The following is a 12093-nucleotide window of genomic DNA, read 5'->3' as shown; positions in this document are numbered from 1 at the left end:
TGTACTTGCATGGTTTAGAAAGTCAACTGTCTGAAGAAGGGTCTCGACCCGAAATGTCACCCATTCCTTCTCTCCAGAGATGCTGCTGTACGCTGAATTACTCCAGCTTTTTGTGTCCATCAACTGTCAAGAATGTTTAATTGTCATGTGTACCGACAACAAAACAATTACATTCTCACATATTGTGGAACACGCTGCCCAAGGAAGAAGTTCGAGCAGATATTATAAAAAGTATTTAAAGGACATTTAGTCAGACACATGGGATAGGAAAGTTCTGGAGGGATATTGGCCAAGTGCGGGTTAGCTTATACATAGACATGGGTAATATAAAATAAACAAAAATAAACAAGATATTAATAACCACAATACAAGTGCCAAAAAAATTCCTTAGTGCAACTAAACAATCCATAGAGATTCATAGTTGAGGTTAGTGTTGTGTCGTGCCCAAGAGTCCGACAGTTGATGGGAAGAAGCTGCCCCTGAACCTGAACGTTAGTTTTCAGGCTCCTGTAACTTCTTCCCGATGGCAGGAGTGAAATAAGGGCGTGATCAGCGTTGCGTGGATCTTTGATGATATTGGCTTTTATTGAGGCAGCATTTCGTTACAGCATGGTTTGGGAATAGCTTCATCCAAGACCGCATGAAATTGCAGAGAATTGTGGACGTAGCCCAGACCATCACACAAACCAACGTCTCTTCCATTGACATTTACACTACACGTTGCCTCAGCATGGCCGCTAATCAAGGACCTGTTTCCACACTATATCTCTGAACTAAACTAATTGGCTCAAGATAGCTCACCACTTTTCAACATTGACAATGCCCACAATGCTTAATTACCAGAACAGGTTTTCAAAATTAAAACATTTTAAAAAAAGCCACAGAATGGCCATTTGGCAAATTGAGATTAAAATAAGTATGTTAACATTTGGCAAAGTGAATAAATAACCACAAAGGGGAGTAACAGGGTTAGAAATAATTCTAATAACTTCCTTAGCAACTCATTTTCAATACTATCACAAGAGGAGGGGTGGAAGATTGCAACCTCCACGTGGTCCGCCCTGTTTCGACAAATGGAATCAACCCGGCGTGCACAATCAAATAAGATCAAATAGAACAAGTTGTCCTACAAATTTAGGCTGTGCACGCCATACGCAAAAAGAAGAGGAGACTACGGCAATTCATGAAAGCAACTTAACATCACGGCACACTGGCACAACGGTACAGTTGCTGCCTTACAGCGCCAGAGACCCGGGTTCAATCCTGACTAGCGGCCTCCAACTGGAGCCGACCTCGAGGTTCCGGTGGCAGAGCCAGGACTCACCATTGAGAAGCTGGCCGACTTCGGAGGCTGTGGTGGCTCTGTGGCTCCGGCCCGACTTCGGAGTCTCGGAGGCTTCGGCCGTGGGCTCAGTGTACGACAACAACGGGAGCTCGCAGGTCCCAGGTTGGTGACCGATTCTCCTGAGCTCCCGCAACAACAGCTTCGTCCACTGGACTGGAGGGTGGCAGCTTCGTCCGCCCTGGGTCGCGGAGTTTGAATCGGCCCGTTCGCGGAGCTTGGATTCAGCCGCGGGACTTACCATCACCCAACATCGAAAGCCTGGATCGCCTCAACGCAGAGGGAGAACAAGCAAGGAAGAGATAAGATTTTAAGACTTTTGACCTTCCATCACAGTGAGGAGGTGCCTGGAGATTCACTGTGATGGATGTTTGTGTTAAACTATGTTCATTGTGTGTTCTGTTACTTTATTTTCTGTCATGACTGCATGGTACGCAATTTCGTTCAAACTAAATGTTTGAATGACAATAAAGGAAACTCTAAACTATGGGTGCTGTCTGTTGTACGTTCTCCCTGTGACCGCATGAGTTTTTTCCAGGTGCTCCCGGTTTCCTCCCACATTCCAAAGACGTAGTTTGTAGGTTAATTGGCTTCTGTAAATTGTAAATTATCCCTAGTGTTATTACCCCTAGGAGGTTAGTGCTAGTGTACGGGGAGATAGCTGGTCGGCGTGGTCTCGATGGGCAGAAGGGCCTGTTTCCACGCTGTATCTCTAAAGTCTAAAGTCTTTTGAACATTGTTCCCTTTGAAGAGAAACTGACACAAAGTCACAATACTCCAAAATTCAAACTTTATTTGCATTCAAGACAAAAAAAAGGTTATCCACTTAATTGGAGAAGTTATAACACCCATTAGTCTAAAAAAAAACACAGATATTAAGAATTTCAAGCCTCGATAAAAAGGGCAGATTCCTAGTTTGGGATTTGATTGGATAACAACCTGCTCAATTCCCCACAATTGAAATGTCAAAATGGAACCACACAGAATAAGATTGCATTGCCGTTCAGTAGCAGATTTTTTGACATTATCTCATTCATGAACAATACCTGGGCCTCTTGGTTACATAAAACCAAATGACCTAAATTGCCACCATGGTATATTGTTTACAGCACATCAATCTGACTCAAACATAGAAAACAAGCAAAAATAAAGGTTTGTGGAATACTAAACTCAAGATAATGCATTAATGAATATACGATTGGTTTCAATATATGTTTCAGTGCATGAATTGATGTGAAATAAATGAAGTGTTTAGGTATAGGTACAACAAAGGATGACACAGTAAGAGCATTGCTTTGAAGTCTTCTGCTGACGTGTAACATGCAACTTAGGAGTGGTTTACATTTAGCAGAGATGTCTTCGCTGCAATCTTCCTCAGAAAGGCAAAGCAAATCAGTTTTGTTCACTGCCCAGTACCTGATGGCAGTGAACATATTACTCAGCTACATCGTACACAAGTGGTTGTGGATAGGTGCCACAGACCCTACTGCTATTTCAGTCCAAGGTGATAATGCTGCTCAGGCAATAATGACAGTCTTCAAAACTTTCTCCCTTTTTAAACAGTCAAAGGCTCCCAGAATTGACAAAAGGGCAGATGACAAGTTTGTCAGGCAGTATCTCTAGATAAAAAGGATGGGCGACGTTTCGGGTCGAGACCCTTCTTCAGACCCAAACCAACCCAAAATGTCACTCATCCTTTTCCTCCATAGATGCTGCCTGACCCGCTGAGTTACTCCAGCACTTTGTGTCTATCTTTGGTATAAACCAGCATCTGCAGTTCCTTCCCACACAGATGACAAGCTAGCTTAGTTTAGTTTAGAGATACAGCGCGGAAACAGGTCCTTTAGCCCACCGAGTCCGCGCCGACCATAGACCCCTGTCCACTAGGACTATCGTACACACTAGGGACAATTTACAATTTTACCAAAGCCAATTAACCTATATCTTTGGAGTGTGGGAGGAAGCCGGAGCACCTGGGGAAAACTCATGCGGTCACAGGGAGAACGTACAAACCCTGTGCAGACAGCACCCGTAGTCAGGATCGAACTCGGCTCTCTAGCGCTGTAAGGCAGCAACTCTACCACTGCGCCACCATGCTGCCCTTGCTATTTGTACTTTAAGTAAACGGAGCTCCTCAGACCACGGTGCATTTTGGTGAGACTATCCCGATAACCATTCTTGCGATCAATAGCTCGCACCTCCTGTCACCAAGATTGCCCTCTCTCCCTCTGAGAGATTCCGAACCAGGTCGTGGATGTCTTTCTCACATCTGATTCCTGAGCACTGAGGCCCCAGTGTAGTCTCCGACTCGTCCATGCACAGTGAGCTTGGCCATTGGGAGATTTAGTTTAGCTTAGAGATACAGTAGGGAAACAGGCCTTCAGCCCACCGAGTTAGTGCTGAGCACCGACCACCCTATGCACCAGCATTAACCTACACACACTAGGGACAATTTACAATCTTTACCAAAGTCAATTAACCTACAAATCTGCACGTCTTTGGAGTGTGGGAAAACCCACGCGGTCAAGGGGAGAACGTGCAAACGCCATACAGACAACACCCATAGTCAGTATCAAACCCGGGTCTCTGGCGCTGTAAGGCAGCAGCTCCGCCATTGCGCCACCATGCTGGTGTTCAGTCTGGTGGAGTAGGGATTGGGAGGAATTTTCCTCAGGTCCCTAGCTCCGTCTACAAATATTCACGTTGCCACATGGTCTCCAAACAACAACCACAAAGAAGAGTCGCCTGCAGACGTGTTCACTGCCTCAGCCCAGATTCACCAAGACACTTGCAAGAGTTTCAACATCTCCCCGAACGAAACCCGCTCACCTCACACAGCTGGAATCCAACTCACAAATCCGTAGGTCCGACGCAGGGAATCATTCACAGGACCAAACAGCTGTGAAGAATCATCTAGGAAGCTTTTGATCTATGGGATTGTGCACAGATCTGCTGCATCACGGGTGGATCGGCGTGATCGTGGGCAGATTTACTGGATCACAAGGAGATCTACTAGATTGTGAGTGGCACTACTACTAGACCGCGAGTGGAATTACCAGATCCTGAGTGGATCTGCCAGATCATGAGCGGACCTGACAGATCACGGGTGGATCCAGCAGATCCCGATTGGTTCTAAGGGATCAGTGGTTCTACTAGATTGTGAGTGGATCCACTGGAACACGGGTGGATCAATTGGATCACAAGCAAAACTACTAGACCCCGGGCTGATCTACTAGATCGAGGATGGATCCAGTGGATCACGCATAGATCTACTGGCTCGTGCACTGATCTACTGGATCATTAACTAATCTACTGGTTTTTTTCCAAGAATGACAAGCAAACCCTCTGTTTCTGGGACAGTCCTGACATGCACCTTGTTTCCTTCGAAGCCACTCTTTACAAGTCTTACACCATTTCTCGAAACAAAGGATTGTTTCTTCTGGATCACGAAGGCAGCTCGAGGTAGGAGTCTTTAAAGTTCTGTTAAATTAGTGTCTAAACTCGCATTCACGTATACGATTGTTTTTTATCGGTATTACGATTCCTATTCAAGTTCTTTTGCATAAAATTATCTTCCCTGCATAGCGGAAAACAAACTATTGTTGCCACAATAATAAGTCAATTTTAAAAGGACAGTGATCATACACAAACCAGGATCGTACGATTTTCTTGCTACTCAACGTTCAAAATGCGTTCGATCTCTTCCAATCGCTTTAAGGCCGCAGCGCGCTTCTTTTCAATTTCTTTTATCTCTTTATTGGACTTTTTTTTTGTCCGTTTGTGGAGCTCGTTTGGGGATGGCTTCGAGTCACTTGTTAGCTCTGTGTGGGGTTCAGTGGCGTCTGCTCTTCCTGGACCTTTCTTCTGCTCACTGTGGTGTCCCTTCATGTTCTTGGTGGGGGGTTCCTGCCCCAGTGGGCTCGTCTGGCCATTCGATGTTGGCTGGGGTAAGGGGCTACTGTTGCTCTGCGCTGCCAGCTTGCTGCGGACGATGCTCAGGTGGCGGTGAATGTATTCCTCGTCCGGTGCCAGGGCCAAGGTCTCTGACAGACAAAGCTCAGCCTTCGCCAGGTCCTTCTCCTCAAAGTATACCACGCACAAGTTGTGCTTGCCCTGAATGTTGGTGGGGTCAATCTCCAGGATCCTCTCAAAGCACCACTTGGCTCCCTTGATATCTTTCATCCGGTTCATCAGAATGTCCCCTTTTAAGATGAGCCCCTTAATGTGTTCAGGGTGGTGATGTAGCAGCTCTGTGAGGACAGGGAGAGCTTCCAGCTCCATCCCCGTCTGCGAGTACAACAGAGCCAGGTTGAACAGCGCGCTGCGGAATCCAGGCTGCACCTCGATGGACTTCCGCATCCAGGCTTCAGCCTCGACGTTCTGCTTGTTGTCCATGGCGAGCATTCCCAGGTTGAAGTACCCGTTGGCATCCTGCGGCTCCATTTCCACGTAGCTTAAAAAACGCTTCTTGGCCTCTGGCCTTAGACTGGCCTCGCCTGTAACAAAACACAGAGAAGGCAAGTGTTACAGACAGCTCAACATTTCTCTCACTGGTATATTATTCTTACATGAACCAAGATACAGTAAAAAAAAAAAACTTTGTTTGGTATGCTATCCATGCAAATCACCCCAGACATGACTACATCAAGTGGTGCAAAAAAATAAATAAACATAACACAAAAAGAGAATATAAAATAAAGAATATATATACATCACCCAATCTACCTCGTTGCAGCCCCTGCACTTTTCTATCTGCACATATATATTATAACACTTATTTATATATGCACAATGTAAATATATATATACTTTACATTGTGCATATATAAATAAGTATAGTGTTATAATATAATGTGCAGATTTTTAAAAAAGTGCAAGGGCTGCAACGAGGTAGATTGGGTGATCAGGAATTCACCCCAAGCACACAAGAGGACCCTTCAAGAGACCAATTACAGTAATGGGAAGAAACTGTTCTTGAAAGTGGTGGCGCATGCTTTCACTTTATTGTATCTTCTGCCCAACTGGAAAGGGGAGAGGAGGGAATGGCGAGGTGAGTAATCCTTGTTTATGTTGGCTTCTCCCCACATCATACAGATGACATCCATGGATCCAGACTTTAACCTCTAGAATTCACTTCTTCTGTAATTAATTGCAGATATTATCTCCATATATTCAATCTTTACCTATTACACCATGTGGCCATTTAGCCCATCTACTGCAGGTCCAGCAGAAGAATTCCACTGGCTACATTATTTTATTTCCCATCCTCTCCAGTATATCAACCCCGATACAATGAATGCCTCCCACAATCTCAATGGATCACAAAATGTACAACATAGAACCACCCAACACAGGCCCTTTGGCTGACAATGTCTATGCCAAACATGATGCCAAGCCAATCACTTATTTACATGCACTTAATCCATATCATCCGCCTGCAGATTTAGACTTTACAGATACTGCATGGAAACAGGCCCTCTGCCAGAACTCCACAGAATTGCCCAAGGAGCAAAGTTGAAAGTAACAATAAACCTACGCTCTGAAGAAAAGATCCAATTAAAAACGTCACCTATCCAAGTTCTCCAGAGATGCTGCCTGACCCGCTGAGTTATTCTAGCGCTTTGTGTCTTCTTTTTGTGCAAACCAGTATCTGCAGTTCCTTGTATCTCCATCAACTTACAACTGGACTTTACATGGACTAACTTTGGTGCGGCACAGTGGCGCAGCGGTAGAGTTGCTACCTTAGAGTGCCAGAGACCCGGGTTCGATCCTGACTACGGGTGCTGTCTGTACGGAGTTTTTTTACATTCCCTCTGTGACCACGTGGGTTTTCTCCGGGTGCTCCAGTGTCCTCTAAAAAGGTGCGGGTTTGTAGGTTAATTGGCTTTGCTAAAAATTATATATTGTCCCTAGTGTGTAGGATAGTGTACGGAGTGATCGGTGGTCGGCGCAGACTCGACGGAACAAGTTTACGATGTACTGGCTTACTTACCCGATTCTTGCATCAGTAGACCAGAGTTAAACAATGCCAACTTGTGAGTTGAACTGATTTCTAGAGCCTGGTTGAAATGCTTCAATGCTTCGGAGGGGTCTTTTAGCTCAATGTAAACAATTGCCAAGTTGTACCAGAGGTCAGCGTTGGTCCGGTCCAGTTCCAGGGCCCTTGTGTAGGCGTCCCTGGCCTCCAGAGGTCTGTCCATCTTCAGAAGGAGCTCCCCCCTGAGAATTAGAGCACAGACACTTTAGTTTAGTTTACTTTTACGTGTAGCGAGGTACAGAGAAAAGCTTTTGTTGCGTGCTAACCAGTCAGTGGAAAGATCATACGTGATTACAATCGTGCCACCCACATTGTATAGATACAGGATAAATGGAATAACGTGAATCACGTTTAGTGTAAGAGACTTCAGAGATACAGCATGGAAACAGGTCCTTCGGCCTCCGAATCCGCACCAACTTGCGATCCCTGTGCAATTGCACTATCCTACACACTAGGGACAATGTACAATTTTACCGAAGCCAATTATCCTACAAACCTGCACGTCTTTGGAGTGTGAGAGGGAACCAGAGCACCCAGGGAAAACCCACGCAGTCACATGTACACACTCCGCACAGACAGTACCCATAGTCAGGATTGAACCCGGGTCTCTGGTGCTGTGAGGTAGCATCTCTACCCGCACCACCTGTGAGCTGCCCATGCAGCACCCAGTCAGACCAAGGAATGCACAAACAAAGCATTCACTTTTCATGCTGTTCTGTATGCAGGATTATTCGCTAGAATTTAGAAGATTGAGGGGGGATCTTATAGAAACTTACAAAAATTTTAAGGGGTTGGACAGGTTAGATGCAGGAAGATTGTTCCCGATGTTGGGGAAGTCCAGAACAAGGGCTCACAGTTTTAGGATAAGGGAGAAATCTTTTAGGACCGAGATGAGGAAAACATTTTTCACACAGAGAGTGGTGAATCTCTGGAATTCTCTGCCACAGAAGGTAGTTGAGGCCAGTTCATTGGCTATATTTAAGAGGGAGTTAGATGTGGCCCTTGTGGCTAAAGGGATCAGGGGGTATGGAGAGAAGGCAGGTACAGGATACTGTGTTGGATGATCAGCCATTATCATATTGAATGGCGGTGCAGGCTCGAAGGGCCGAATGTCCTACTCCTGCACCTATTTTCTATGTTTCTATTTGCTGATTATCTGGCCTTTCAACTTTAGTGTCCCATTTAGCATTGGAAAAGACAAACGCAGATGCTGAAAATCTGAAATAAAAACAAAGAATGCTAGAAACACACAACAGGTCAGACATTCAAGATTCAAGAGAGTTTATTGTCATGTGTCCCAGATAGGACAATGAAATTCGTGCTTTGTTTCAGCACAACAGAATATAGTAGGCATGAATACAGAACAGATCAGTGTGTCCATATACCATTCTATATATACACACATGAATTAATAAACAGATAAAGTGTAAATAAACAGATAATGGGCTATTAATGTTCAGAGTTTTGTTTGAGTTCAGTTTAATAGCCCGATGGCTGTGGGGAAAGTAGCTATTCCTGAAACTGGATGTTGCAGATTTCAGGCTCCTGTACCTTCTCCCTGAAGGCAGCGGGGAGATGAGTGTGTGGCCAGGATGGTGTGGGTTCTTGATGATGCTGCCAGCCTATTTGAGGCAGTGACTGCGATAGATCCCCTCGATGGTAGGGAGGTCAGAGCCGATGATGGACTGGGCAGTGTTTGGACTGGACCAGGAGAAATCTTCAGAGATGTGCACGCCCAGGAATTTGAAGCTCTTGGCCCTTTCCACCATCGACCTATTGATATAAATGGGACTGTGGGTCCCCATCCTACCCCTTCCAAACTGCACAATCAGTTCCTTGGTTTTGCTGGTGTTGAGGGCCAGGTTATTGTGCCGGCACCATTTGGTCAGTCGGTCGATCTCTCTTCTATACTCTGACTCGTCCCCATCAGTGATATGTCCCACAACACTGGTGTCGTCAGCGAACTTGATGATGGAGTTCACACTATGACCGGCTAGGCAGTCGTGAGTATAGAGCGAGTACAGCAGAGGGCTGAGCAGGCAGCCTTGAGGTGCCCTCGTTATGATTGTTATTGAGGCTGACACAGGTCCTTCAGCCCAACCCGTCCATGCTGACCAAGGGAAAAGGACAGATAATAATATCCGAAGATAGACACAAAGCACTGGGGTAACTCAGCGGGTCAGGCAGCACCTCTGGAGAAAAAGAATAGGTGATGTTTTGGGTCGGGATCCTTCTTCAGACTGAAAGTAGAGGAGAGGGAACTCTAAGATTTAAGAAAAGGCCAGAACAAAGCAGGGGTGGCAACAGATGACCAAGGAAGGGTGGAGCCCATAATGGCCTATTGTTGGCTGTGGAAGAGGTGATAACGAAGGGATACAAGGATACAAACAGTGAAACTACTAATGTGACTAGGTTGGGGGATGAGGGGAGAGAGTGAAAGCAGGGTTCATACCGCTGGGTTGTAAGCTGAAACGTTGACCTCAGTTCACTTAACCATATAACCATATAACAATTACAGCACGGAAACAGGCCATCTCGGCCCTACAAGTCCGTGCCGAACAACTTTTTTACCTTAGTCCCACCTGCCTGCACTCATACCATAACCCTCCATTCCCTTCTCATCCATATGCCTATCCAATTTATTTTTAAATGATACCAACGAACCTGCCTCCACCACTTCTACTGGAAGCTCATTCCACACCGCTACCACTCTCTGAGTAAAGAAGTTCCCCCTCATGTTACCCCTAAACTTCTGTCCCTTAATTCTGAAGTCATGTCCTCTTGTTTGAATCTTCCCTATTCTCAAAGGGAAAAGCTTGTCCACATCAACTCTGTATATCCCTCTCATCATTTTAAAGACCTCTATCAAGTCCCCCCTTAACCTTCTGCGCTCCAGAGAATAAAGACCTAACTTATTCAACCTATCTCTGTAACTTAGTTGTTGAAACCCAGGCAACATTCTAGTAAATCACGTCTGTACTCTCTCTATTTTGTTGACATCCTTCCTATAATTGGGCGACCAAAATTGTACACCATACTCCAGATTTGGTCTCACCAATGCCTTGTACAATTTTAACATTACATCCCAGCTTCTATACTCAATGCTCTGGTTTATAAAGGCTAGCATACCAAAAGCTTTCTTTACCACCCTATCTATATAAGATTCCACCTTCAAGGAACTATGCACGGTTATTCCCAGATCCCTCTGTTCAACTGTATTCTTCAATTCCCTACCATTTACCATGTACGTCCTATTTTGATTTGTCCTGCCAAGGTGTAGCACCTCACATTTATCAGCATTAAACTCCATCTGCCATCTTTCAGCCCATTTTTCCAAATGGCCTAAATCACACTGTAGACTTTGGAAATCCTCTTCATTATCCACAACACCCCCTATCTTGGTATCATCTGCATACTTACTAATCCAATTTACCACCCATTGATGTACATGACAAACAACAAAGGACCCAACACAGATCCCTGAGGCACCCCACTAGTCACCTGCCTCCAACCCGACAAACAGCCATCCACCATTACCCTCTGGCTTCTCCCATTCAGCCACTGTTGAATCCATCTTGCTATTCCTGCATTTATACCCAACAGTTGAACCTTCTTAACCAACCTTCCATGAGGAACCTTGTCAAAGGTCTTACTAAAGTCCATATAGACAACATCCACTGCTTTACCCTCGTCAATTTCCCTAGTAACCTCTTCAAAAAATTCAAGAAGATTAGTCAAACATGACCTTCCAGGCACAAATCCATGTTGACTGTTCCTAATCAGACCCTGTTTATCCAGATGCTTATATATATTATCTCTAAGTATCTTTTCCATTAATTTGCCCACCACTGAAGTCAAACTAACAGGTCTATAATTGCTAGGTTTACTCTTAGAACCCTTTTTAAACAATGGAGCAACATGCACAGTACACCAATCCTCGGGGACTATTCCCGTTTCTAATGACATTTGAAATATTTCTGTCATAGCCCCGGCTATTTCTACACTAACTTCCCTCAATGTCCTAGGGAATATCCTGTCAGGACCTGGAGACTTATCCACTTTTATATTTTTCAAAAGTGTCAGTACTTCTTCTACTTTGAAACTCATAGTATCCATAACTACTCTACTCGTTTCCCTTACCTCACATAATTCAATATCCTTCTCTTTGGTGAATACCGAAGAAAATAAATTGTTCAATATCTCCCCCATCTCTTTTGGTTCTGCAGATAGCTGTCCACTCTGTCTCTCCAATGGACCAATTTTATCCCTCGTTATCCTTTTGCTATTAATATAGCTGTAGAAACCCTTTGGATGTACTTTCACCTTACTTGCCAAAGCAACCTCATATCTTCTTTTAGCTTTTCTAATTTCTTTCTTAAGATTCTTTTTACATTCCTTATACTCCTCAAGCACCTCATTTACTTCATGCTGCCTATAATTATTGTAGATCTCCCTCTTTTTCCGAACAAGATGTCCAATTTCCCTTGAAAACCAGGGCTCTTTCCAATTTTTACTGTTTCCTTTCAACCGAACAGGAACATAAAGATTCTGTACTCTTAAAATTTCCCCTTTAAATGTCCTCCATTTCTCTTCTACATCTTTCCCATAAAACAAAATGTCCCAGTTCACTCCTTTTAAATCATCTCGCATCTCATCAAAGTTAGCCTTTCTCCAATCAAAAATCTCAACCCTAGGTCCAGTTCTGACCTTCTCC

General features: G+C 44.5%; 1 protein-coding gene across 3 annotated transcripts in view; it reads right to left on the bottom strand.

Moving 5' to 3' along the window:
* Nucleotides 1-2115: 2115 nt before the first annotated feature.
* tmtc3 (transmembrane O-mannosyltransferase targeting cadherins 3) overlaps nucleotides 2116-12093 on the bottom strand; it is a 56283-nt gene continuing 46305 nt past the window's right edge. For 2 of the 3 annotated variants that reach the window (XM_033038019.1, XM_033038021.1), the window contains exons 14-15: nucleotides 7335-7561; nucleotides 3329-5838 (exon numbers count right to left, since the gene is read on the bottom strand). In XM_033038019.1, coding sequence (XP_032893910.1) covers nucleotides 5015-5838; nucleotides 7335-7561 — 1051 coding nt within the window. In that variant the 3' untranslated portion in view covers nucleotides 3329-5014. Of the gene's footprint in view, nucleotides 5839-7334; nucleotides 7562-12093 lie in introns of all 3 variants that reach the window. The other variant, XM_033038020.1, reaches the window with a different exon arrangement.

The sequence above is a fragment of the Amblyraja radiata genome, chromosome 19 (assembly GCF_010909765.2).
Source record: "Amblyraja radiata isolate CabotCenter1 chromosome 19, sAmbRad1.1.pri, whole genome shotgun sequence".
In the NCBI taxonomy this organism is placed as follows: Eukaryota; Metazoa; Chordata; class Chondrichthyes; order Rajiformes; family Rajidae; genus Amblyraja; species Amblyraja radiata.
This window is presented reverse-complemented; position numbering and strand designations above follow the sequence as displayed.